Genomic DNA, 27,860 nt, shown 5'->3' on the forward strand with positions numbered 1-27,860 from the left:
ACCCTCAAAGCAAGTAAAGTCACCACTACAGAAATATGGGAACATTTTCAGTGACCACCATATCCAGTGGTCTGTTTTGACAGACAAATTCGATTCATTTTCCTGGCCATTAACGGCTTTGCTCAAGTTTTTCTCGTATTTTCTGTATCCCTTCTACAGAAGAGCTATGTATCTAGACACAGGTTTTAGAGTACTCTCATTTTACTACCTTCCCAGTCATTTGCCATTAATTTATGTAGAGCTTCATCTGCCAGGAGAGATTTATTATTTTTATATTTTAGCGCTCAGCTCTGACTACCAGTCCTTTGCACATTAAGTGCGAGTCATGGAAATTTATTTTTACAGGCTTTCATAAAATCCTTGCATGGCTGACTAATTGCTCAGTTCTTTACATGGTGCAGCAGTTTCAGTTTTACTTTTTTTAAGGGATTCTTGTCCTGTCCTGTTGTTAGGGACAATTATCCAGGGGGGAGAATGCTCTCAGTTGCTGTAGTTTCTGCTTAGAATCAATTATCCCCAGACACACAGAAATAACTGGAGAACAATCACGGGAATGTTACACACCAACAAAGGAAAAAATGTTTTTTATTTCTCTCATTAAAGCTTTGTTAGATTTGTCTACAGCATTGATTTACTTCAAGAAAATAAAACATTCGGAAAAAGTTTTTCTTTAGCTCTTACTCCTCTTGGTTTTCCCACATTTTTTTTCTTTTTTTTTTTTCTTTTTATATTCTTCTTGCCTTCTGGTGAAGGGCTACTTTATACGGTCTCTCTCTTCTTTTTTTGTTTAGAGTACAAATAGTGCCACACCAGGATATGCGTTGGCCTTTACCTCAACAGCCTAAGTACTTGCATTTTCAATCATACGACATTACGCTTCCCTTTGAAATACTGGTCAATAATAAATCTTTCACCTGTCAGTCATCATATGAACGTTATTTTTGCAAGTACCCGTTTCCAGCAAAGCTGGAAAAAAATATATCTGACCTGTTCAGTTCTGTCCTTCCATTGGGCCCAGAGAAGTTTTCCTCTGAGCCTGATAAATAAGTTTACATGTTGATGCATTTCATTTTCATTAAAACTGTCAACATTGCCTGCTATGTAGCTGCAAATGCTGGATCTTTGTAAAAATAATTACATTTATTACAAGCAAATCCTCTACCTTCTGTACCATGAAAAAGGCTGTAGACAAGTTCTTAAAGGGAACAAGGTAACTCTTAACTCAGAATCTCCAAACCAGAAAATTCATTCCTGATAAAGTATGGTTTTGTCACTTCAAACTTCAATTCTAAACTACTGTATTAAAAATTTTAAGAGAATTACAATAAATAATTGTGCAAGTCAGAATCTATTTTTCCAATTTCCTATCCAATATAGACTTAAATTAGGAGATAAGTTATCAGTCATACACAACAGCCACATAATGCATTTAGAATATGAGGTTACCCATGGCCTTAACTCAGGAAAGCACTTAAATCCATTCTTGTTTTCAGGAAAAGGAGAAGTTTTCCTGACTCAAGGCCTCTAAGCAGACGTATGATACATCAAATAAATACTACTTGGGCATACAGTAAAGATTTGACATTTTGTTTTATAAATAGTTGAATTCCACAGCAAGTCTTAATCCAATATGTGTTAAAAATGCACCAGGAAGCTGAAAGTGCAATTCTCCATTTAGAGCTAAGTTGTCTCTACTTGACACATCATTCTTGCTGCGAAATAATCACAAGTTGAAACAGAAACATGATGGCAGTACTCACACTTTTTGGTAATTCAAAAAGGTTACATAATTTTATCATTCAGTAAAAATAATATTCTGGTTCATATAGTTATGAAAATGCAGTTCTGATTCCGAAATGCTTCTGACCTCCCTCACTATGAAATATATATGCAGAACAGTAGCTCTGCCACTGTAGAATACTCTCATTTCATTTCTATGAACCATGAATTCAACACTAATACTACTGATATTTTTAATGTTAATATTATTTGCTAACATATGAAACTCATGGACAAAGCATTATAAAACGGACAACAAATATGCTTTTCGGGTTTGATTAGTTAACCAAAAATCCCAAGATCCAGAAGCTGTTCTAAGTCATGACCATTTTCAGGACTGAATTTTTCCCCATAGGATTTCTTTAAAACTCCATCCAATCCAATTACAAGTAACATAAGCAATGAAGCATCTGACACTTCCCCCAGGGGACCTTTCCATAGAATAGCAAGAAGCTGTTTTTTCTGAGTTTAACTTCAATGTAATTTCATCCCATTGCCCATTCTCATGGAAGCAATGAGACAAAGTTCTCAGGGGAGGCAACAGAAAAAAGGAAGTTGGTAAGCTACACCAAAAAAAGTGTATAAAAGCAATTCAGCTGCCAAGTGTGTTGATGGAAGGAGAACAATAAAGATGAGAGCTAACATGAGAAAGTCGCAAAAGCAGCTTCCTAGTTTTCTCTCCATCAGCATGGACGAGTCACAGACGCATATAGATGGCTCCCGAGAAGAAATTCAGCATGAAAAAAGTATGGGTAATAATTCCATACCTGTACCTTCATAAAAAGAAGTAAAGTTATCTTAGAAATTGCCTAGCTTTCTACTTCCAAGAGTAGGAAGAAAGGTACTTTGCAAGGTACTATTACAGTCCTGAAAATACATCAGCCATCTTTCCATCTCTTCTCACAGACATATAAAATTACCATACTACACAGAAACTACCGTAGTTTAACAGATACATGGTGCAGTCTATTGCCCTGTCTCTGAGAACATCTAACAAAAGATGCTGCCAAGGGAGATGATAAAATATCTAATTTCGTCTATAATGATTTTTCTTCTCTCACAGTTTAATAAATAGTATCTTACCTTTTACTTAACATATCTTACAGCTAAGGGATATATTTCTTTACTGTTTTATCCCCACACCTTCTCCATTGCTTATACGAATTGGTGAAAAAAAAATCCAGAGGATTAGTTCAGGATGTGTATGCAGACAGCCATTTTGACAACACTAGACACAAAACTCCTAGAAGGTATTCTACAGAAAGATAGAGAAAGCACCTCACTGTCATCACTAATGCTGGCCACAGAAGCAAACATTTGTCACCTAAAAATGATGCATATTTTGTAATGTAAAAGCCCTAATCAGTCTGTAACAAAAAATAAAGGATACCCTCCAGAAAAGATCCAGTTCCCACTGATGTCAACAGCAAGACTTCCAAGTAACATCAGAGGGAGGTGGATCAGAATTTCATTCCTGTCCTCCTCCAGAGTTCAGGGAAAAAAAAAAAAAAAAAAAAAAAAAAAGGCCTTGCAATGGCCAGCAACAACTGTATACTAAAGACTCAATTCTTTTAGAAAAGAAATCAAAAGTCATTAGTTATTCCAAAAAAAAGAGTCTAGATTAGCTCGAAGAGACTTCAGGTGTCCTCATCTGCAGCTTCCTTTCGGCGCTGGGTCCGGAAATGACGCTCAATATTTTTTGTCACTTCCCTCTGCAAATTTCTGTTGTTAGTTTTTCCAGCTGTTCTGATCCAAGGATGCTGAAGCACTTGTCGTGCTGTGTAGCGCTTTTGGGGATCCACTATCAACAGCCTAGTTATGAGGTCTTTTGCTGCTATTATGAAAGACAGAAAAGGAGGGAGGAGAAAAGTGACATGATGATGCAGACAGGTATACCTACACAAAACATCCTTCTCATCTTTCCTATTAATTTTACCATAAGGAGTTTTGTGGCTATCCCAGGAGATATTCTAGCAACTGGATTTAGAACTTCAGGCAGGAGATGTCACATCTCCACCATGTCCTTTATTGATACCTTTCTGCCCTACAGAGAGATTAAAAAAAAAAAAAAAAAAAAAAAGGGAAGGAAATTTAATCTTGAAAGCATGCTCTAGGCATCAGACTAGGTGCTCTCATTCACAGGAATCAGTGTTGAGTACCTGGCCCCTCAAAGAGCATAGAAGTTTTAGAATTCCATTGAGAAAGAGGTTGGGCGGTGGGGGGCTGTTTGTTTTTTTTTAGTTTTACAGGGAGAGCGCGGTTTGGGGGTTTTCAGTTTTGAAAAATGCGCAAAGACACTGTATTAGCCTGTGGGAGGAAAGGGACTACTAAATGCAGACCCCATTGATTTCAGTGGAAACATCCGCACAGAGTTCTGTAGAGCAAGGACTTCCTTCTCAGATTATGAACCTAATATATGATTGCAATGCCTGTTTCATGGAGGCAATTCATACAAGAAAAGTAAGGAAAATCCTTTGCCTTGCCTCAGAAAGTGAGTAATCAGTTAAACCAATCATACCTGGCACTCATATTCACAGCCATTGATACTACCAGAGGACTAACTTTAGATTCGCAGCAAATACAGATTCACACAAAGCAGACCTTGAAGACAACCCCGAAGTTCCCTGTTCTGTCCTAAAGTGGGATTTATGTGTCCAAAGCATTCCAGGGAAGAGGTCTGTCATTTCTCAGATATGGTATAAGTGATGAATCTTACCTGCAGAAATATTGTCCCAGTATGGGGAAAGGAACTCATAATGACCCAGCTGTATGATCTGAAACAGCTCTTCTTGATCACGTTCCTGACTGCGAAAAGGGGGAAAACCGCAGAGGAGAATGTAAAGGATCACACCAGCTGCCCACATATCAACTTCGAGCCCGTAACCTTAGGAGAAAAAGACAAACCACAGGCTAACTATCTTTTACCAGAAGTCCTGTTCCAAAACAGAGAGAAAATTCACAACTGGTAGGCAAGTGTTTCTGTTTCATTCCATTCTCCAAGAAACACAGAAGGTTTGCTCAGCTTCTTGAAAAAAGGAGGTCAGCCAAAGAATGAGTGGCTGGTACACCATGTTTTCAACCTGAGCTGTACTGTTTGCTAATAACTACAGTTTCTCACAAAGTCCTTCTCTTCCTTAACATGTTCTACAAACATTGTTTGTCTCATAAGGCCAGTGTCAATTGGAGCCAAATTGAAAAAACACAGACCAAAACAGCCTTTCTCAGATTCCCTTCCAAAAAGCACTACGAAAGTGCCAAGTTTCCATTGAAACAGAATATAACTGGAGATGTGCAACCTAGCTCCACAGAACAAGAAGCAGAAATAGCTTTGCTTGAGTCATCAACAGAACTGAGGCTTTTCCAGGTCTGAATCTTTTTGGATGTGAAATCTCCAAACCTTCTTCTGGTTTGAAGCACCTCTGGGGTTGTTACATGATTATGGCATACACGTTCACAATCTTTTTGCATCGTTAGGGGCCTTGGGTAGTTGTTTGGGTTGCAAACATGAAATGGAGGTGACTATTGTCAGGTTGTAACATACACTCCTGCTCCTTGACCCCATTTCAGCAATTATCATCTATGGTATTTTATGTCTTGCCTGCTTGAAACATATCACATTTACATTACCATAGACTTTAAAACTGCAGATATGACTGGTATCATGCTTATGTTTTTTGAAAGCTAAAAGGTTTTCTTTCTTTTCACAGATTATACTGCTGGCCAATCTCCTACCCTGTAAAGACATATTGATAGGTTGAAGCATTCTGGAATATTTCCATGATTAGAAAGGTCAGAGTAATCGTATGATTTACTAAAAATCATAAACATATACACTCACCCTTCTCAGCAAGTATTTCAGGGGCAACATATGTTGGCGTTCCACACACAGTAAATATGGGTTTCGTAACCTGCTTTGCAAGGCCAAAATCCGCTAGTTTCAGTGTAGTAGATTTATCTGCGTTATGCTGAACCTATACCCAACAAAAAATGTACATATTTAGTCGAGATACATTTGATGACAGCAAAACATAAAGGGAGCAGTTAATAATAAGCAGGAAGAAGTAAGTCCGGATAGGAATGCTTTCAAGTAAATCAAAACAAAATGGAAACAGCATTTTGATAAAAAGTGTTTAGAAAGTTGTATGCACTTACTGAGTTGGTGTATATATTCAAGAGGAGAAGCAATAATGGAAAAAGGAAACTTTGTTCTAAAAACTCTGGCACACTAACTTTCAAGAAATGAAAAGGTAGGAGGATGAAAAGTAAAGGAGAGTGAATTCAATGTTAATTTTCTTCCCTTGCGAAAACAAATTCTTCTTTCCCTTTGGGAAAGCAAAGAGGAAAGCTGTAAACTTCTTTATGCTTACGTGTGATATTCCCAGGTAAGTTATTGACCTCACAATGTTACCCAAAAAACATACCTCCCTCACAAAGGTCTTAAAAAAAAAAAAAATCTTCATTTACTTGCAAATTACTCTGCTACTCTACCTGCTGCCCTGAAAACAAATATGAGTCACAGTCATTACCTATTAAGAGTTGGAGAAATAAATCCAAGTGGAACATTCTCCTAAATGTGTGTCTTCTGCAGTTTCCATCTCCTACATCCACCTGGAAAGCAGTTAAAACACTTCTTCCCATTCTAATTTTGTTTGTATCAAGTCTTTAATTTGTAATGTGGTTAATTAAATATTATTTTAAGAAACAAAATATTCAAAGGTCAATGCATGAATAAGGTAGCAAGGTAATAAAATACGTCAATATTCGTAACACTGGTGACTGATAGTCAAACATTCTTTAAGAAGTAAAAAAATGTCATGTTGCTTTAAATGGGAAATTATCTCTTTAACTAAGGGGAAAAGGCCTGCAGTGAACACGTCTACAGGAAACTCGAGGAAATCTGGACTCACAGGTTTTGAAGGGACAAGTTGGAATATGGTATGGCAGACATACACCATGCTTTTACACTTCACGCTTTGCCATCAGACAGTGCTTGAGAGTGCCAAAAATTCAAGATGGTCTCTGTTATAAGATAGCTAAGGGCACAGATGGGACAAAATTTGCTCTCCTACGTTACAGCCAAATAATCCCCACTTGTCGTCTTTATTGAAATTATAAACACTCTTCTAGTTCCCATCAAGTAAAAAGTTTTGAGGTTTTGTTGTTTTCCTAAAAAAAGTAGTTTTTACTGTGAAACTGAAAATAAAGTTTACTACAGGCAGGCAGCAAAAACTTGTGCAGGAGAAAGGTAAAATGTAATAGCCATCTTCTTTTTATTTTTTTAAAGTAGACAACTTCACGATGCTTTGTCATGATGTGCTGTGAACGTATTAGAGGAGAAAAACAAAAAATAAATTATATAAAGGTAACAGTTACTTTCTAGAGCAGCATCTATAGGCAGAATTTATATTCTAAGCATATGGGTAATAGTAGTAGTATACTAAAAAAATTACAATGGAAAAACTCATTTTTTCAATTTCAACTAATAACCTGCATGCTATCATTCTAAGACAAATAACAGTGAAAGGCTCACATAAACATTTAGAAACCAGGGTGGGTCACTGGTCCTAATCCCAATTCCACAGTCAGCAGGGAACATCTGGTTGTCGTGCTTTGTGAAATACACTGTTGCACTTCTTATCAGGACATCAAACTCTAATCTCTCAACAGAGCACAAGGTGGCAATACTGCACTGTCTGTTCTTTCAGGACAAAACCAGCGAGCTTTCATTTCACATAGCAACCAAGCAGGTAAGAACTTGGATATATTTTCACAGCTTTGCGACAATTGTTTCAAAGAAAGCGTGTAATCTGTCAGCATGCCTGAAAACCTCAGCTCAAAGCTCCTCAGCATCTTAAGTAATACTATGCTCAGAACAACTCAAACTCAGCTCAGGTGGAGTGAGCTCAGATGAAGGATCCCAATAGCTGGATATCCGAATACTGTTTTGGATTTCTAACTAGCCCAGTCATACATCTGGAAGATTTTAATATAGCCATCTCTAACAGAAAGCCAAGTCCATCTTCAAGGAAGGGGCAAAATGATCCTTTTTCTTTCTTCTGCCTGCTGATGACTGTCACCTTTTCATGTTCCTGTATGTCGTCTCATCTACACTGTGAAATTCAACAGGATGTTAAAGATGGTGATTTACAGCATTAATATTCCTCTGTACAAACATATGTAAGGTAGCACAGATTCTTCACATAGACATCAGGACAGCAAGCTGGTTCGCAGGACTTTTTGTATATTAGAAAGAGATACTCAGAGCTAAAGAGAAAGCACTGCTTATTATTTGAGTTTCAGACTTTACTAGCTAGCTAGAAGAATACCTCTCTGAAAAATCTTACAGAAAATTCCGTGTAGGCTTATCATATTGAAAGCTCCTGACATGCAACTAGTTAAACAAGATTTTAACTCAAATGCACTTGGAAACTTCTGACAGTGCATTGTGTATTTGGAGATAGTATCACAAAACTGAAGTTACACGACAGAAGGGCTAAACTTGAAGTTCTCAGATATATATGCAAACTTAGAGAAAAAGAAAAAAAAGAAGAAAAATGCTAATGCATGAAAAGCTATAACACTTATAATATTATTTATAAAGTCCCATGTTAAACACAGAACTACCATACTGGCATGTTTTGGAAGCATACAAGCAGGCAAATTTACAATCACAGATAGAAGAAGGGGCAAGGATGTGACTTCGGGTCTTTTACAGCCATAAATTGGAAAAACAGCCACTTCACTTTGAAACCAATATCTAAGCCACAACTCAAGAAGTGCCACTTCTAGTAGTGGAATTGAGAAGTCCCTTAGCTAAGAATCTCATTGGCAAATTCTGTTTCTCCTTCGCTCCTCAAGACAGCATTAAAGCAGTGACTGGCTTCTTCTGTGCGGCCAAATACACCATATTGCTCATCTTTGGTAGCAAAGGTTTATTGCTGAACATCTCGTTTTAAATCAGGTGACTGTGTTAGCTGACAGGAAGGAGTAAGAGCAGCTGTCTTCATACCAGCTGTCAAACAGATTTTGTTTCTGTAACGCAGTCACCACCCTTCTGCCTCACAGTTATGCTGCAAGGAGCATGGAAGTCGCTGGCAGCCAAAGCAGGGGGGGGGGGGGGGGGGACAAAAAGAAGTAAGCGTGGATTGTTTCAGAAGTTTATAACTAGAGGATAGTTCTACAAGAGGAACAAGAAGGAACTAATTAAACCAGGTTTCCAACTCTGTCCTGCGTGAATAATCTTCCATTTCACTAGACACCAAAGTGTATTTCCACCTTTCCTTCTGTGGGAGGCAGAAATAGGGTTTCCCTTCTTTCCCCAGCTGCTTATTTTCATGAAACTTGTAGAAATATTTCTTCCTCAGATTGCTATTCTGTCAGCTCTCATGGAAATTAGCCAGTAGGCTCAAAAGTCATTAGAAACAGGATTAGACTTTCACACATAGCAGGTTTATAGCAGACAGACACATTGCCTCAGTAAAAAAAACTAAGGCTCTTTTCTGTTCTCCATTTGCTAGAAAGGTTTAAGAAATATGGAAAAATTACAGGCAAGAAAGAGAAAGGACAGGATTCACCTGATCAAAAGCAGACATCCAAAATAGGACAAATGAGTCAACAGCCTAGTGAAAAGAAATAGGCATATACATTATGTACATAGAGAGCCTAGGGGGGCTAGCTCAGACTTCAAGTATCTACAGAGTAGCAATCTGAAGTGAAGAGAAAGGTATCCCACAAGCAAGAACAGAAAAGGTGATGCTTCAGGATGCCAGCACTTACAGCACTGTGGTTCCTCTCCAGAAGACTACCTCCAGAAGACTGACCTGCCAGCGCTGGATGAGACCATAAATTTTTCTTCAACACTTGTTACTGTTCAGCTCTGGCTGACACTTTAAGATTAGCAGCAGCAGTCCTTCCCACTCCATTACTGCTTCAGTGACTCTGAAGTTGCTCAGATGACTTGTATTCACTAAGATACTTATTGGATAGCGCATGAAATCCTTGGTAAAGCACCATTCCCAAACACTGTGGTTAAATATACCCCTCTGAGAAGAATTCCTTACAGAGGGGACCTGTGATGCCGGACAGAGTTGGTGCAATTCCCATTGCTCTGCACTACATGGCAGGGGCGAGTTCTGTTCCACTAGAACATCTACAAACACACAAAATACTTTCAACAGCTTACAACTTCATTTGACTTGTTGCACTAACTACTTTCCTTAACTTTTCAATGGGAAGCTTTATGTAAACTACATTTAAGGTAGCTGTTCAGCCAACTAGCAGCAAGGGGAAACTCCAACAGATAAAAGTCCTTTTGCATTCAGTTTGGGCGACCCCGCTCTGATATGGCGAAACCCCTACAGGCCAGGAGCAAGTCTGTCTTTGCAAAATATTTTCTGACACGTATGTTTAGCCAGAACGGGCAACATGATTGTTTCAATGCTACAAAACTTTGCCGCTGCCCAGCAAACTCTGTTTAGCAGTGCATCGAATTAAATGTGAAAACAATCAGAGCAGATCTGTATCATGCCCCTCTTTCTGCCTATCTGCGTCATTGTGATGATTACAAATTATAAAGGGAAATGAAGCATCTAGTCTCAGGCGTTTCACACGCACTAGTTTAGTTTCAGTAAAGAGGAAGGAAGTTCTTCCAGCGTCTGGAAGAGCACCCTTCAGTTCTGAGTGAAGTCTTGCTTTCATATTAAAACAATGAGCATGAAGGCAGGGCCTAGAAACATAATTTTTTCCACAAACCAGCCACTCGCACTCCCCATCTTTTCTTTACACACAACCCACATACCAATAATCGTCTTCAGACTATGCAGCTTACATATCAGGACATAGTATACATGCTGTTGGTGAATTAAAAGGTTCAGGAGCAAACCTTTCATGCCCATCCTTGTCCAATCTCTGCTTATCCTACCAGACAAAAAAGATACTGTAGCCTGTAATTCCCAGTGATAACTTCCCAACATTAATTGCATTAAAGAACTGAATGGCACATAAGACCAAATTGCCTGTAACCCATTTCTGGCTAACTGTGATCTTTCACCAGCAGATCAAATTAGATTTACAAATACATGGCCTCTGTCTGGTCAGAATTTTGGAACTTTAGTGCAAAAGCATAAGATATATGATTGGCAAGGGATCTCATGTGAGTAACTCAACTGACTTTAGTGCTGGACGCAAAGAACGTAGCCTCAGAAATGTGTTGCAAAAAAGAATTTTGCTTTGTCGCATGGGGGTTTAGTGCTCAGTGCTATAATTCACTGAAATACTCATCTTGCAGTTTCAGATTATTTCAGCTAACTGCATCATACTTCTGCTCTTGAGAGACAAAATTACCACAAGACAGAAACTGCTACGGGAGAGGACTAGCATGCTGGTCTGCAGAATGTGACTGCAGTAGACAGAGAGACCGTCACACTCATAAGTCGAATTGGCAATTTTAATATATCTCAGTCTGCAAGGGAGATGCCTTATGATTCAGGGCATGCTTCATGCAAAGCGTTCAAGTTTGGGTACCTAAAAATCAGATGCTAAATAACAAATCTGATTTCCAGAAAAATGCAAAAATTCACTATGCCTGAAAGCCAGGTCACTTTAGTTTGAATTTCTATCTGCAGGCAATGCTATCTGCCATGTACAGCAGATATATGCAAAGCAAACTATAAGGCTACTGTCACTTCAAAATTGTACTCTTTTTCCCAAATTTAACTGCTACAGTAACTCTTATCTGCACGGTGTTTCCTTAGGAAATATCCAAAGATCCACAACAAAAAGGAAAATAAATCCAACTCTTGCACATACGCATTGTTAGTGCCAATACTTACCAAAAGATTCTCTGGTTTGAGGTCTCTGTGAACAATGTTTTTGCTGTGAATATAAACCAATGCCTCGCACAGGTCAGTGATCATGACAGCAGCATCGTGTTCTGTGAACTTCACACTTTCTATGATTGCATCAAATAAGTCCCCACCTGGGACATACTCCAAGATTAGGTAAATCTCAGCCTCTGTCTCATACACTTCAATTAAGCTTACTATATTGGGATGAGAAAGTCTCCTGATGATCAGAATCTCACTTTCCATCATGTCTTCTTTCCCCTTCAGCTTGGACTTATCAACAATTTTCATGGCATAGATCTCATTGGAGATGCAGTGGCGACATTCCTTCACCACTGCAAAGTTCCCATCTCCAATGGTCCTGCCAATCTCGTAGTGGTTTTCCACATCAGTTCTGCTTTTAATAGCGTGCCTCCGGCTTGTGTTTTCTAATCCCTGAGCCTTGTTTTCCTCTTTATTCATTCTGCGCTCTCCTGCTTTTTCTGGTCGTCTCACATCATTCCCTCTGTGTAGGGCACCCCCCTCTCTTCTGGCACCCTCCTCTTTAGCCCTTTGCCCCTCTCTGCCCTCCCTATGTGTTTTCAGTGGTCTCTCTGCATCTCTTGGAGTGTCCTTCATTAGCCAACCACTTTGGTCAGTTACACAGCTACTTCCATTCTCTTCCTTCACTTCATGAGTTACCTGCCATGCTTCTACAGCATTCTTCTTGATTTTTACTGCTTCCTTCTCATGGCTTTCATGCCTCTCTAGACCCCTTTCCTTCTCAGCGCTTCTTTTTTGCTTTTCCAGCTCTTCATTAACATTCCTATGTAAGTGCTTCCACGTCTTCCTACAGCCATTATCCTTCAGTCCAACTTCTTCAGCCTCCAGAGAAATTTCTGAAAATTTTCGGCAATTCTTGACTTTTGCATTTCTTTCTACATGGTACCTCTGACATGTGCCTGTGTTGAGGTCTCTGTTCTCAAATGAGGTCTCAGTCTGCCTTTCCCTTTGTAACTTCTTTCTGGCCTGCCTTTCCTGTTCACACTTCTCACATCTCATTACTTCCTCTGAACTCTCTTCTATTCTTTTCTCAGGACTTTTCTCTTGGTTACAGGACCTCTCACCTTCTCGGGCTTTTCTAGAAGGCTTCAACACTTGCTCGCTATCCCAGCTTTCTCTAGCCCACTTTTTTTTGGTTCTCATCTTTTCCTCTTGCTTTGTCTTGGCTCGACTTTTTCCTTCATGTCTAGCTATCAGCTTGGGAGACGTGGCATCACTGCAGTTCTTGGCAACTTCTGTCTCATCAAAGCCACTGTCCACTTTTGAAGTCTTGTCATACAGCCGGCTCTTCAGTTTTTGGGACTGCTCCTCATTCTGCTGAATTGCACTGACAGCATAAGGATTATCAGGGTAAAGTTCTTGTATTACCAGTTCCAGATTCTTCAAAGTGAGCTGCTCTCTCCCCATAGCTATGAAGGCATCACCTTCCCTGAAAAAGTCAGAAACGCTTCGGATTTCCCTACCTCTCAGATTGTAAAGCTTTCTCACACGGTCATTCTTCCAGCGTGGAAATCCCAGAGCTTCTGAAATGTCAGCCATCAGTTGTTCAAAAGTCTGGACTGATCTCCTGTTCAGAAGCAAGGTTATCTTTCTGAGTGTGTGTCCGCTGGGTTTCACCACAGTAACAATCCTTGGCTTCGCAGGGCTATGGTCTGAATGTATCGTATGAAAACCATTTCGGGGATTAAAAAATGGTGAGCTATGACTATTTGCACTCAGACATGGTTTTCCAAAGTTTCCTCGACAAACCGGAGGAGAAGACCCTTGCAGTTTCCTCTCCTTTACTTTTGAACTTGCATTGTGCGACATATGGTCAAACAAGCCTTGGTGTCCTAGAACAAACAAACAGCAGGCATATTATTCATTATCCATCATCAGATGTCTTTGAGTAATAGTTTTCCATGTATCAGTGTACATGGTCTCAAAGTGAGGATACATGCCTGCAATGTTTATAAAGCATTTAAATTGCCACTAAGGAGTAACTCTATGTAAATGCACCTATATAAGTTTATCAAAAAATACATACGTCAACAAATACACGCTTTGTGACAGAGAGACGCTATTCAGAAAAACATACTGGAAACAAATAGATCTTCCTCCTACAGCTCATCAGCTTCCAGTGATCCTCAGATATAGGGTTAGTCATGCCAGGATTGTATCCAGGGGGTTTAACAGCCTATAATGGATTCACCTTCTGTTAACCCAGCCAATTCTGTTTTGAACCCAATTGCAATTTTCACCTCCACAAACCCTGAGGCAACAAGTTCCACAATTAAATTGCATGATGTGAAAGAAATTAATTACTTTTGTTTTAAAACTGCTATCAGATGGCTATTTGTGTGCAGCCTTGTATTCTTAAGCAATTATCTAGCCATTCAGTTTCCCTGGGCCATTTATTTACTTTATAGACCTCTGTAACAAATTAAGTAAAGTTAAAACAGGGGGGGGAAAAAAAAAAAAAAGAGGGAAATTCCTTAAAGAAAAGGACCACTTTTGCTAAATAGTAATTTTGCTTATTACTAATTTTATAGTAATATTTGTAGTACATTTAGTAATAACATAATTTTTTTCTTAAAGAGTCTCTTAATTCTGTTTAATAGTCAGAGTCATGGTTTTCTGACATTGTGGTTTGACTTTTTTATTGTAAAACATATGTAAAAGCAAGAAGTCCTGAAACCTCCTCAGGGACATTTTCAATGCCAGCAGAATTTCTTCTTGAAACACCAATCAACAAAGAAAATGGCACTGTTCTTCACACACAATTCCAGAAAAGAAGAACTGAAAACCTAATGCATTGTTATGGCCAAACCAAGTTATAACACAATTCACTGTCTATATACAAAACAATGAGCTAAGAATAATAATGCTATCTTAAATACTCCAATTACTTGCACTTATTAAGATTAGGACTCGATTACAATGGAAGTCTTTTCAGCCACAAGAAATCAACTTTCCTAATGAGATCACAGTGAGCTTCCAACTCCGTTTAATGGTTTTACAGTTTAGTTGGGAACAAAGATTCAATCCATTTGAACTAACAGGATAAAGCCAAAAAAAAGTAGCCAAAATGATTACTGGACCATTACAAGGAAATTCCTATACACAAATGGTTTATCTTCCAGAGAACTCAACCCATTTTTACACAATGTTATGATTTAATAGCCACAGCGTGAAAATCCACTCGCATGAACACTCTTCTTGGTGCTAGGGTTAAGACACGCACGTTCTAGAGCTCTTGCAGGCTTACACCTATCACATTTAGTATTTCAGCAGTTGAAAAATCAATCTTCAGTATTTCAGGCTAGATATTTTTATCTGTCCCTTTCATCAAAGCGTAACAGAGTGGAAAAAAAATATGCCTTCACACCTAGAATAACAAACCAGAGGGAAAACTACTTTCTCCCAACAAAGGCTGCAGCATTCATTACCCCTTCCTCAAAAACAGCCTATCCAAAAGGCAGCACAGAGTCTTGAGTGGGGAAACCATGAGATGGGAAGACACTGTTAAAAACCTCCACTCCACTAATGGCTTGGTTTGGTACTACGACGACGGACATTTCTGAAACGTAAGCCTCACCAGCTAAGCGCTGTGTGCCTCTCAGCACTTCCCTTAATGCTTGTCTTTTCTCTTTCTGCCAAATGAGAGATGTTTTTTTCTCCAAATAAATATTACAAAGAAGCCCAGCTGTCAGCATGCTGATTGAAGACGTAAGCATTATATAAGAGCTCTGTGTGACTAATGCTTGGTTGTTGTACTGGAGCAAGATATTTCTGTCTTCATTCTACTTTTTAAAGATGATCTCTTGTTATTGAAAGATGACTACATATGTGCTAGTGATTTTTCAGCATCAGGTATTTACATTTTATGCAGAATAGCAGCCTACTTTGAATGAGGGGGGAAAAAAATCAGATGTAATAATAGTTCTCTGAAACGTAAATGAATTCCAGAAAATGCTGGTTACCAGGAACTGCTGAAGCTCTGAATTTGATCAAAATTTCCAGATTCTTGTGTACAGTCATCAAAGCATTACCTTGTTTATGGGAACAGCACACAACATTTTTACACCTTATAATCTTTGTCCAACATAAAAAACAATGCTGCCCTAATAATGACTTTTCCCAGGGATTATGTTTCTCACAGCTATGCTGCTGTTATCACACCTTTCTGCAAACAGTCACTCATTTTAAGTGCCTGGCTGCACTGTTGATTGTTTCAATTAACTGAGCATGGATAACGTTTCCTTTCTTTACTAAATCAGTTAAGCTTTAAACAGAAAACTTGTTTAATTTTTCTCTGTAACTAATGGCCTGTGAGCAGTTGTGATCTCATTAATAAAAACAGACCAGGGATGTGTTTTTGTACCTTTTAAACTGGCTTAATTCCTAGTCAAAAATAGTTTGACACAAATCATAAATTTAAGAATAACCATTTGAAGAATAAGAATGAATCTTGCACCTTTTTCTAACATTAAAAAGGAAGTTATATAAATGCTTAAATAAATGCATATGGATATCTCCTAATCTTTTCTGAGAAAAGGAGGAAGTGCCAAATTTTGGCAAAGTGGTCAAAATGACTAATCTATATAAATACCATATAAATTAATTTCTTAATCTCATTCGCCTGTGACAACTATACATTTTAGTTATTTTCCTGTTAGAATATATTCTAACTGACACATTTTCGTTAAAATATGAAGTAAGTCCCAATATTTCCTGAAAGTTCATATACCTAAAGCAATAAAAAACATTTCTAAAAAGCCAAAGATCAGGGGCTATACAGAAACAATCCTACAGCTAGAATTTATATTACTTCAAAATCTTATTTCTATATTTTATATAAAAGTGGAAGAGGTAAGAAGAAGGAGATGAAAATCAGAAACACATTTCAATGAATTCAAATACTGACAAATGATATACTGGTGAAAAATGATTAAAAGAAAAAAATGCAGTTTCTAATGTCTTATTGAGAGCTAACAGTTGAAAAATCTACGTGTTTCTTGTAAAGACGAATACGGATGAATGCATGCAAGCCTATTTTTACCCATATACGCTTCCGTTTATATGTGTTTTTGTATCACCAAATGTCAGTATACAGGATGATGCAAAAGCTGAACACGGCAGAAAACTGGGGGAGAGCATCAAGGCAGAGGCGGCTGCTGAGGGCTATTGCTATGGAGGGGAAGCAGTAGGGCAGCCCGACTGGCAAAAGGCACCACGCATCCCACTTAAGCTGGGCACAGCAGCGCTGGAAAAACTGTTACTTGCAGAGAGATACAGAGCTCTGGATAAGGAAGAACATGAAGGCATTGAGGGGGCAAATTGATCACACCCACTCCCTAGAGAAGCAGGAAGGATGAGACACAAGAGGGATTTGCAGGCCCAAGCAGGTAGTGCGTGTGGGAAGTTCAGCCATCTGCTGGCCAGAGCACAAGTGCTCCCTGGAGAGAAAACAGCTGCTGCAGCAAGCGCAGTTTCTGGGATACATTTTTAACAGCCAATTCACAAACCATTCACAATAGTCACAGACAATCCTACTGAAAACAAAATAAAATTTCCTCCAGCAGAGCTTTCCTTGGAGGGTTTTGATTCCCGCTCCGGAAGCAGAATAAAATAAAGGAAATTCAGGGCATGTTAGCTCTGAATAAGGTGTGCATGCAGGGCTCCAACCAATCTGTATGTTAACAAATGGCTACAACCCTACAATACCAGCGGTCACATACTATCATTGCAATTAACAACTGGGCTGCGGTCACATACTATCATTGCAATTAACAACTGGGCTGGCATTTGCCCTTCAAAACTTATCCCTTCCCTTAGACTAGTCTAAGTTTTTGTGTATTAATTAAAGCGTTTCCACTCATCTTGCATTCCTTCTTGGCTCTCCCTCTTGAGATCACAGTTTCAGTAATTAACTGAATGGTTTACCCAGAAGCTAATTCTGGTATCAAGTCACACGTTGCAGTGGAATTAAATTTTTACAAGGAGTATTACAACACAATTTAAAATAGAAGGAAACACGGAAATAGGATCTAGTTACAGATCACTTTCTGTGAATAAGATGGTTTTATTTAAGCCCTGCAATTCAGAGGGCCTTGGATCAATATGAAAGCTGCCACTTAAAAAATCAGTTGTGAAAACTCCCCAAAACATTGGTAGAGTTATTCATACAAGTAAAGTTGCACATGACAGAAATGGTGTAACTGGGAGCGTTTTTGATGTATCAGTCTCAAGATAGCATAAACAAAATACTGTTTCAAATGGGAAGTGAAAGAGCAGCACTAACAGTTTTTGTTTTTTTTTTTTTTCCTGAAGCCTCAGCAATTCCTGTTGAGGGCATGTAAAACAAAGATGACAGAAAAAAGAATCTTAACTGGAATCCAAAACATTTTATTTATGTCCAAGTATCCATAAGTATCTCAAAGTAACTGAAGGAGAAGAGTCTCCCTGGACTGCCTTTAGCTCAGAGCAGCCAGGTACGCAATTCACGCCGGTTACTAGTGCACACTGGAAGTCAGCTGCAGGATACGATGCAAGTCCTCTAGAAGTTTACAATCTTAATCTCCTCTTCTTGCAGTAAATTATTAAATGTTGCAACTTTCAGGGCTAACGCACACTCTAAGTGCCCAAGACTGAAGGAGAAGTAGTAGTATGACAAGTCTGATGAAATGTACTAAATGAGTTGCACGGAAACAATATATGATGACAGGCATCCTTTTACAGCAAGTAAATTTTACATGGGCATCATTTACAGCCCTACTGTTGGAAACACAGGCCTGTCAGTCCAGCTTGGAAAGGCTCCATCCAAACATACAGGATATCAGGTGAAAAGGTTGCTTTTAAAATCTATATATTTATTATAGGTATGGTCTGCCATAACATCCACTATGATGGTTGCTGACACTTCATCTTAGAGGAACTATTCCTTAGTAGCTTATAATATTTTCAAGTTTCAACTGTTTGAGCTAGGATCTAGTATACCAGTAGCTGCTTAAAGTTGATTTTTCTCTTTTTAACTATTTCAGGTGAAATTGTTTACCCTCTCTATGAAAAATGCTACAGAAAAAGATAATGTTTTGCCAGGTTCAAAAACATTGGTGAATTTTTCTCTAAATAACTGTAGCAGAGAGTGCGGAAACACCCCCTCTTTCCTTCCCTCACGCTCACTCTCGCCTCCTTGCCATGCTTTACAACCATTTAGGGCAGAGATCTTGTTTGAGTTAGGATGGACCTTTACTTCAGCAGCACCAGGAAGTAGTCGCTCCATGCCAATTTTACCCAAATAAAATTCTACATAGAAAAAGGAAGTCTAATTTAACAAGATCTCAATAAAAGACAGTGCCAAACTCAGCAGAAAAATCCCTGCCAGTTCCAGCCTGAATGAGCTCAAAAGGCTCACACAGATCAGAGGCACAGTGTACGTGTCCTTGAGGAGCAGCTTAAGCTTCAAAAATTTCCCTTTTAACAGCTACTGAGGCATATTGATAAGAAAAGGCTGGACAGTTGGATCAAAAGCTTGGAATAAAGTACAGTGGCTGGAGCCTCTCACAGGGAGGCTGAAAGCCAGTAAGGGAAACGGAGGAGAGCGGAACTAGCTTGTCAGAAGGGAGGCTGGAAGAAAACATGGAGCACAAGGATTTGGCTAACAAAAGAAACTACAACTATAGACAAATACACGTACAGGCAGATAAATTGGAGTAGGGAGAAGGGCAGTCACTCAGTGCTCCAGTGTGTTGTGAAAGATAGGCTGGCCCCAGGAAAGAGACCAGGATAAGGAATTACTTAAAGATAGGAGATGAGGAGCCCTGGCAAAGGGACTAAGGCAAACGAGGTAGAATGGAGGAAGAGTTGGGGCAGGGACCTGGAAATTGCTGGGTGAGAACAGGAGAGCGGGGAACAGGAAAGGGAACTGGGGGAACATGAATCTTCTGGTACCACTGTCCAGAAGCCAAACTGGCTGTAGCAAGGCAAGTGACTAGAACTGAAACAGGAATGACTGGAGATTTGAACTGGGTAGATAAAGGAAAAAGAGAGGGCCAAGAAGTCACAAGTGGGGAGGAAAAAGGACTGGGAAAGGCTGCAGGAGATGGGGCAAGTAGAGCCATATTTAGGTATTGGCTGACAGCAATTCCTATGAACTTTGCTGACAAAGAGGAAGCAGAGCTAGACTGGAGAAGGGAACCAGTAAAAAGAAGGAAGGGTCAGGAAGTCAGGTTGGACCCTGAGCTTATGCAAAAGGTCAGGACTGGGAGCCAGTAACAGAACTGTCCTCATATCCCTGGTCTGCTCTCTTGCAGTTCTTCATAAAGGACATGTACATCCTCCTGTTGTCACTTTCCACATCAGTTCACCTTGATTATGTTTTTTAAAGAATAAGAAACTGCATGCTCGCAAAGAGACGGCTGTAATTAAAAGAACATAACTAAGTTCATTACTAAGAGAAGATAGAACTAACATCGTCAAAACAACTTTAATTCACCACCTCCTTGCATAAAAGATAGTTTACAAGTGCATAAGGTTTCCCCTTTGGCCCCTTCAGGCCACAGTGCATCGTCTGTAACAGAAAAACCAGAATCAGGACCATGCAGTGAAAAAGTGTGTTGTCTACGGAGACCGTATCTCTCTAACTATGGCAGTTGAAAAGCGTGTTGTGAAAGAATACAGGAAGAGGAAGAATGCTTTCTCAGGGTAATGGACTACAGCCTTAGAGAACTGGATTTTATTCCAGACAGCCCCACAGAGTTTCTAAGTAACTGACTTTAAACCTACATTTTTTTTCAGTAAGGATTACATTCTGGTGCCAAAAATAATATCCTGGGACCTGATCTGCAAGAGTATTCAATGGTCACAGTTGCAACAGAATTTGCTGCAGCTGTACCTCAGGCATATAAAGTATTATAACACAACACATATATAACACTAAGACTTCCCAAAATGGAGGGCCTGGGTGTCTCAGGTTGCACTCTTCTCCAAATTAAAGGACTTCTGACCTTAAATTTTTGCACCTTGACTCCTACTCAGAAAAACACAGTTAATGCACTCTTTTTAGAGCTATCATAAAGATGATAATCCATGTTTCTATTCTTGTAATGATAAGCATGATAGAAAAGCCTCGGAGGAAATTAATAACATCATGTTCACAGCAGTTCAAAAAGCATGCAGTGAAATGCATGAACCACCAGGGTAAACAGTGAGTTGATGCTCATTAGGTAAGCTTTGTCCATCCTATGCACTGATGGAGTCAAGAGACTCCAGGGAAAACAACAGCATCTGATAGTGCAATTAATGGTTATATCATAATGCACCAAAGCAGGGCAGAGGGGAAGACAGCACCACTAATCAATAGTTGTAAAGGCTTGACTTTGTAAGCCGAATAATGTTAGATTTTAAGTACCTGTCCTGATAGAAACACATTGGTCAAATGATACGTGCTCAGGCTGTATTAGATGGTGAGGCAAATATAAACGATATGATGCAATAAAACAGTACTGTAAATCATCTGGTCACCATGACCATGGTTTCCTGAACTAATGCGATAAGCACAATCTAAGTATTTTTAGACAACCAAAGTATATTTTAGCAGACCACATCAGGAATTACGGTATTTGCAGGAATTCTTAATTAGCTACTTGCATTCTTGCATTAGCTACTGCTGCAAAATGAAAATAAAATCACGTTCAATAACATAAATACTGTTTATCAGCTAGAATCTTTCACAAAGAATTTTAATACTGTCACAATAAAAAAAGAATGAGCTTAATTTCTTTAACATCATTTCTTCTACCCTAATGGGCAGCTCCTATCATATTTATACCAACACATCCACCTCCAATTTGCACTAGTGTAATGGAGATCAACTGCTGACCCAGTCTAACCCAATTTCTAGAAAACTGAAATCACACAGCAGCTCAAACAATACTCTAAGTTCACTGAAGAAAAACTAATTTGGACTTGTCTACAAAAAGGACAAAAAGCAGAAATAAATATAATACATTAATAATACATCTTTTTATTTATCTGTCTTATAAATATACAGTTTTAGTTCTAAAACTATTTAGTCCTACCAAATAAGTAGGATGGAATTCCAGGTTCATTGTCTTTCACAGTTTCACATCAGACATGCTTAATTTTGCATGGAATATTATTTTTCCTTTAACTGTCAGCCCTGCAAATTCAACTGTGTGTCAAGTTGGGTTCCTTCTTTCCCACACATCATCAACAGGACTAAAGTTTCTCCCGGGCAAATTACATCTCGTTCTACTGAGCGAGCTCCAAAACGTCAGCAGTGAGGAAAGAAAACATCATTAGTAACTAGTCCTAGAAGATCAGAGTAAGGGAGACACACACAGCTTTGTATCCACTGCCTGCCCTCACAAGCCCCTGGCATGCAAGGAGATCACTACAGCATATCTGCTGACAGCATGTAAAAAAAATAAAAGTTTTTGATATGAAGAATAAAATAAACATCCATTATGTTGTGCAAACTGGAAACCAGAGATTTCTAAATCTTTCAGCCCCAGAAAGGTCCATTCTCATTCTTCCCCAGCTGTTCATGCATTTACTCTAGTCCCTTTCCCCCCCTCCCCTGTTCCAGACTCTCATTTTCACTGCCAGTTTTGGTGTACGGATCCCTCAGTTTATGGGAGATGCTAGAGGGTAAAAAGTACAGTGTGGCCACAAAGCAGACAGATGCTGTAGCTAAGGATTTCCTCAGGTGGGAAGGGCTGTCTGCAGGGACAGCCTGGGTGAAAAACCTCGCAGCCAGCTGGACTTCAGCCGACGATGGGAGACCAAGCAATCCCCATACTGGATTCCTTGCTAGAGATAGGTGAACCCTGGATTTTTCCATTCTGAGGATGGATGCTGCCTCCTTGTCACCCACACCCCCAGTGCCAACCTGCAGTGATATGCATGTAGGAGGCTCAGCACGCAGGAACACGCGACTGTATTTACCATATTTGAGAGCTACGAGGGATAAGTGACATTTAGCAGCCATTCTTCCTTTTCTCTCCTCAAAGGAAATAAATTCAGCTTTTTCCTTTCCTCTTTTTTCTCCCTTTTGCTAAATGTTCAGAGCCTCCTTGCAGTCTGCCCTGGCCTTTTCCCATCTGGCTCCCCCCGGAGACGGAGCAGTTGGGGCCAGACTGCTGCAGGGCAGCCTGGTTTGCTTTCTGACAGTTTTACACTCCCTTTCCTCATCTGTCCATACTGGTTGGGCAAAAACTACCTCTCTATCAGCTCATCTGCGCCCCCTGCAGGCTCAAAGGAAGCCCAGTGTACAGTTTAAGATTTTCTAAATTAAGCCATTTGTAATTAAAAAATAAAATATTTACAGCAAACACAGATGGCTGTTGCCATGTGTTAGTGTTAAACTGAGCTGAATCACCCCCAGAGCACCAGATGAAGGTAAAGATTTCGTGTAGTCTGGTAATGAGTCACAAGTGCCATCCTTTTTACTTTTTTTTTTTTTTTTTTTAAATAAAGAGAAGAGGCCCCACTTCCATCATTATTTTTTTCTTTCTGACATTCTAAGGGTAGCAAATGAAAAAAATGAGCATAACGAAATCCTTTTAAAGAAGTATACAGATGCGTAATCTGTAAAGATGAAGTGCACTGCACGTGAAATGAAGCACTGCATTTGGAGATGTGAGGCTCAGTTTTTAAGTTATTACCCTGCATAAAACCAAAAAAGAACATTATGAAACTGCTCATTTATTTCATTGCTTTCAAAGGTGACAACCTGTGCATGTTACTGATAACAGTCATGCCTGCTTTTTGTAGTGTGACAGGTTTAGGGTCTGCCCCAGTAACTTGGGAAGTGATGCTTGCAATCCAGGACCTTCCATCAAGAGCGTCTTTCAGGAAAAGGGGCAGAACTGGCAGAAGGAAACAAAAACATCTTACACTACTGCCACATTTGCCATGATTCATCTGTTAAAGCTCTCTGCATGTTTCTCTAGGTTCGGTGTACAAGGATTTGCACTTTCACATTGATGTTCTGGACTCCTGAAATACCATACCTTTCAAATTACTTATTCATGCTTCATCACAAAGTAAGTTTTCATTGCTTTTTAATCTTGTTAGCCAGCGCTGCCTCAGTGGAAGGCGTAGGATTCTGCTTGTTTTTGTGCTGGATTTTACTTGGATTGCTTCCTAAAGCTCCATTTGATGACTAATCAGTTGCAACTGAGCAAAACCAATGAAAATTAGAGGGCTTGCAGAGGTGTCACTGAGGGTTTAATTAGGCTTCTAGAACCTTTATTACTAATAACATTGTTGCATAACTGAAGAGAAGACCCAGCTAGAGGCTGATTCTCTGTTTAGTTTGCCAAGGGGCAATTATCCAAACATTTTACTTGGAAATTGAGCACATTGAAGAGATGTTAACTCACATGTAAGAGAAGAATTTCCAATCCCATTATTACAGAATCACTTTTTAAGAAGGGAATCATATATTAAAGTCAACATTGCAAAACCACTTACAAAAGAAATTTTTTTTCAGGTAAAACTCTAAGCCAGTGCTAATTATATTTAAAAGCACGATGAGAAGCAGGAAGATCAGGACTTTCACACCACCAGACATTTCTTAGCATTTCTGTTAAGTACATTATTTGGAGGTGATATGAACACTAAAAAGGTAGAATATATGTGCAGGCTAGCAATACTGATTGAGTGGGAGATGGCATTTTCAGATGATTACTGAAAGCTTCTAAGAATACTTAGCATAGGTAATTGTTTTGCATTCTTGTAATAATTAGACCGAGAGAATTACCCTAATAACAGAGGGAAACTGGTAAACATGTCTGATTTTCATCTGCAGTGAAGGCAAATTACCAAAACCTCAAATTCACATTAGAACTAACTGAGGCAGTAGCTCCCCCTGCCCTTTTTCAGTCTGTTTCCAGGACCTAGTGGACATTTTCCTAAAGGAAAGACCACCTACCCCGAAAACAAGAAAATCCTGGAAAACGGTGTACTGCTAAGAAGTGTCACATTCACCTCTTTCCATTTCTGCATTTTCAGCTCTGATCTAAGTTACATTGAAGCTACTTAAAAGATTCACATTACCTTCAGTGAGAGCTGGATCAGATCTAAATGAGACTGCTGAAGTCTCCATAATGTTCTGGTGCTCATTACATTCACAAGAAAATCTACATAACACTGATTTCAAATGTTGTTAAATATTTAGGAATCATCATGTCTAAGCAAAAGAAGGAACACAGTGACAAAACTCCACTCCATCAGCCCTAGAATTGTTGGAAAGGGAGGAAGGACCACCAGATCTCCGCAAACCTACAGCTGTAGAAAACAGCATAAAGCAAGGCGATCTTAGAAATTGGTAAATGAATCCCACACAACCTCCCTTAGTCACCACATGTGGAAAGTCCCACAGATACCAAAATAGAGAAGCTGGGTAGAACATGACTAGAAAGAGCCGCAGTGCAGTCAGATACAAAGTCTACTGTGAGACTACCAGATAAAGATATATTCAAAACTCAGGTTAGCATGCCCAAGTTAATTAACTTGAGTTAAGACAACAATGAAGACAAGGTAACATTAGAGCAGCTCAATTTCAGAGTCTTGAACAATTGCCAATAACTGCAATTAAAACTAAATTATCTTATCTTTAAGCCCAATTAACCAATTCAGGTTAATGAACCACGTATGAAGATTTACCAGAGGCTAACCCTCAGCTGACATGTCCTACAAGAGCTTTTACAGGGAGAGTGATGCCTTATTTGTAGACTCACACCCATTACAATATGAGAAAGGATCTAAGTCTGCAGGATCAGTTCTATTCCAAGAACTGCAGCACAGCTTCCTCAAATATAAAATGCAGTCACCTCTGGAGAAGCACAAGACAGAGTTGCTGTTAAAGACGTAATGGCTGCACTCCTACTACATAAACTGGTTGTATTATGTTTTGTAAGCTTTAGGTCACTTGACAGCTGTTTTGTGACTGTGCTCTGCTTCTCAGTATCTCAAGGAGTCAAAACTACACCCAGAGCACACAGGAAACAAACACAGCATTAAGAGGAAAAAGGAGGGCTAAAGAAAAAGAATACAAGAAGGAGCAGGGGGAGACAAACTTGTTTGATAACCATGTCATTAGAGAACACATCAGAAAGTTTACTCCTACATCTGAAAAGTTAATTAAGTTTTGTTGCTGTTGTTTTTACTAACATAACCTTTCTTTTTTCTCTTGTCCCTTTCTTAGTTGACAGGAAGTATCTCCTTGGAAATCATAAAGTAAAAGTGTTTATAATTTTTGTTGTTTGCTCCCTGCTCTTCTAATTCATAAATGCTTCTCCCTGGCTCCCACTTACTTAGCTCCAGAGACCTTTCACGTTGCTTCTTTTCTTTTATTTTCTTCCCTACCCGTTTCTTTGTTCTTTTGCTTTTAGTTATTTGATGAATAATTTAATTGATTTTTTTTCAGACTGATACTACATGAAACACACAACTCCAAAAACTTTGTAGAAGAAAGCAGATCAAAAAGCTACAATATAGTAAAAGTATAATTAATGGAAAAACTTGAATAGGGTTTTTCTAAATATGTGCATATGCACATATTTGTATTATGAAGTTAGTAGCAAAAAATGCGCACGATAAACTACTAGATAAACCCCTCACACAATACAGGTTGAAACCTAAAGGCTCAGAGGAGTTTGGTTACACAGTTGTGAGGTCCTGTTTAAAAGAAATATTTCAGTACACAGTGTAGCGAAAGCTTCAGAATACAGGGTTAGCATAGCCTCTTAGAAATTGAGAACTGTCCCATTAGGTCAAACCAGCAGCCCATCTAGTCCTACCGACATTGACTACTGAGGAAGGGAAGAAAAATCAGGCCACATAGTGAAAAGTTATTCCATAATTTTCCTATACATATTCGTTCTGTTATTAAATAGGAGCAAGCATAACTGATTTAACTACAGAAGTCAGAGGACACAAGGGCAGAAGCAGCCTTTTGTGCCCCAGAAGGCACAGCTGGGTGGTTTGACTCCCGCTTGTCAAGGCACGTACATCTGACACTCAGGGCACGACAGCCTTCCCCACCCTTTAAGCCCAACCAAGCCTATAGCCCACATAGTTGCAGTTGCGGTAGTCTCCAAACCAAACACCAGCTGAGGGAAAATTCACAATCCCTAAATGTGTTTTAACAACACAGTAGTGCAACAGCTACAAGTCTTTAGAGCAAATACTCTTTATTTTTGCAGAGCACTGATGCTGTCTTACCAGCATTTAATTCAAGTGAACTATACTCACACCGAGTATTAAGAAGACTGCAAATGACTTCTCATCTTTGATTTGTATTACAATACAAACGGCCCTGCCCGTGCCTTTCAGAATAGTAAGCAATGATTTAACCTTCAGACTTTAAAGCTTGCTTTTGTATCCCGTGCAGCTGCTTCGCTGGTCTCTCAGCCCGGGAAAAGGAAGGTTAGTCTCACCTCCAACATCTCCATGTGAAGCAGCGAAGAATTATTCTCGTTTTAGTAGTATTTTGCTCCATTTCCCAAAGGCTGTACAATAAAGCTCCCTCATTAGCTTTTCTTATGACATAAAGCAGAGCGACTTCTCCTTATTCCAAGAAAAGTAACTGAACATTGCACAACCCAGGTATCGAGCAGCGCAGCATAAACATCCCAACTTCGCATCTTTGGGGAACGCCTTTTTAAAAGATTCTTCTTTTCTTTGAAGCTGTTGCCCGAATTCAGCCACAGCTGGGTTTTCCCCAGCTCACCCTAGCGAGGAAATCACTCTTTCCTAAGTCACTCTCATTCTCATTTCAGGCTCATATGCCACAAAAACCCTCCCCGGTCCGCCGCGGAGAGCACCGCCGGGCTTGCCCAGGGCAAGCAGCGCTCACCCCCTGCCCACGCACCCTACAGCGGTTAGCTCCAGTATTATATACACGCAGTACTAACACGTGCGATAACATATAACCACCAGGGAGGAAGTTTTCCTCCGGCTATGTGTCCCCGCGCCCCCAGAGCCGAGGTCCGGCTGCCTCCAGCTCGCCCGGCCGAAATCACCGCCAAACTCGCACGAAAGGCTGCTTGCCGCCGCCGCGGAGGATGGGGCGAGGGGATGGCGCACTCACCCGCGCAGTGGCCGTAGGGGCAGCAGGAGCCCGGGGCCGGCGCGGCGGCCGGCATGGCGCCGCGGGTGCGCTGCGCCGCGCCGCTCCGCACCGCG

General features: G+C 39.7%; 1 protein-coding gene across 2 annotated transcripts; it reads right to left on the reverse strand.

The window, feature by feature from the left end:
- Positions 1 to 1,571: 1,571 nt before the first annotated feature.
- On the reverse strand, positions 1,572 to 27,860 carry DCLK3 (doublecortin like kinase 3). 2 transcript variants are annotated; one of them, XM_068935804.1, is made up of 5 exons: positions 27,766 to 27,860; positions 11,610 to 13,495; positions 5,618 to 5,750; positions 4,496 to 4,663; positions 1,572 to 3,610 (listed from the first exon to the last, which is right to left on the reverse strand). In XM_068935804.1, exons 1-5 carry the CDS (start codon positions 27,818 to 27,820, stop codon positions 3,417 to 3,419), a joined length of 2,436 nt encoding a protein of 811 aa, XP_068791905.1. In that variant the 5' UTR covers positions 27,821 to 27,860; the 3' UTR covers positions 1,572 to 3,416. The 2 variants fall into 2 exon arrangements, with proteins under 2 accessions (XP_068791905.1, XP_068791903.1); XM_068935802.1 differs by having other exon boundaries at positions 1,572 to 3,613.

The sequence above is a fragment of the Struthio camelus genome, chromosome 2 (genome assembly GCF_040807025.1).
Source record: "Struthio camelus isolate bStrCam1 chromosome 2, bStrCam1.hap1, whole genome shotgun sequence".
Taxonomy (NCBI): Eukaryota; Metazoa; Chordata; class Aves; order Struthioniformes; family Struthionidae; genus Struthio; species Struthio camelus.

Excerpts from the sequence above, each read along its gene's own strand:
- DCLK3 (XM_068935802.1), bottom strand. The coding sequence starts at position 27,820 with ATGCCGGCCGCCGCGCCGGCCCCGGGCTCCTGCTGCCCCTACGGCCAC. Across the intron at positions 13,496-27,765 it reads CCCCTACGGCCACTGCGCGG|GACACCAAGGCTTGTTTGAC; the intron begins GTGAGTGCGCCA and ends TGTTTGTTCTAG. Across the intron at positions 5,751-11,609 it reads TCAAACCAGAGAATCTTTTG|GTTCAGCATAACGCAGATAA; the intron begins GTAAGTATTGGC and ends TGTTGGGTATAG.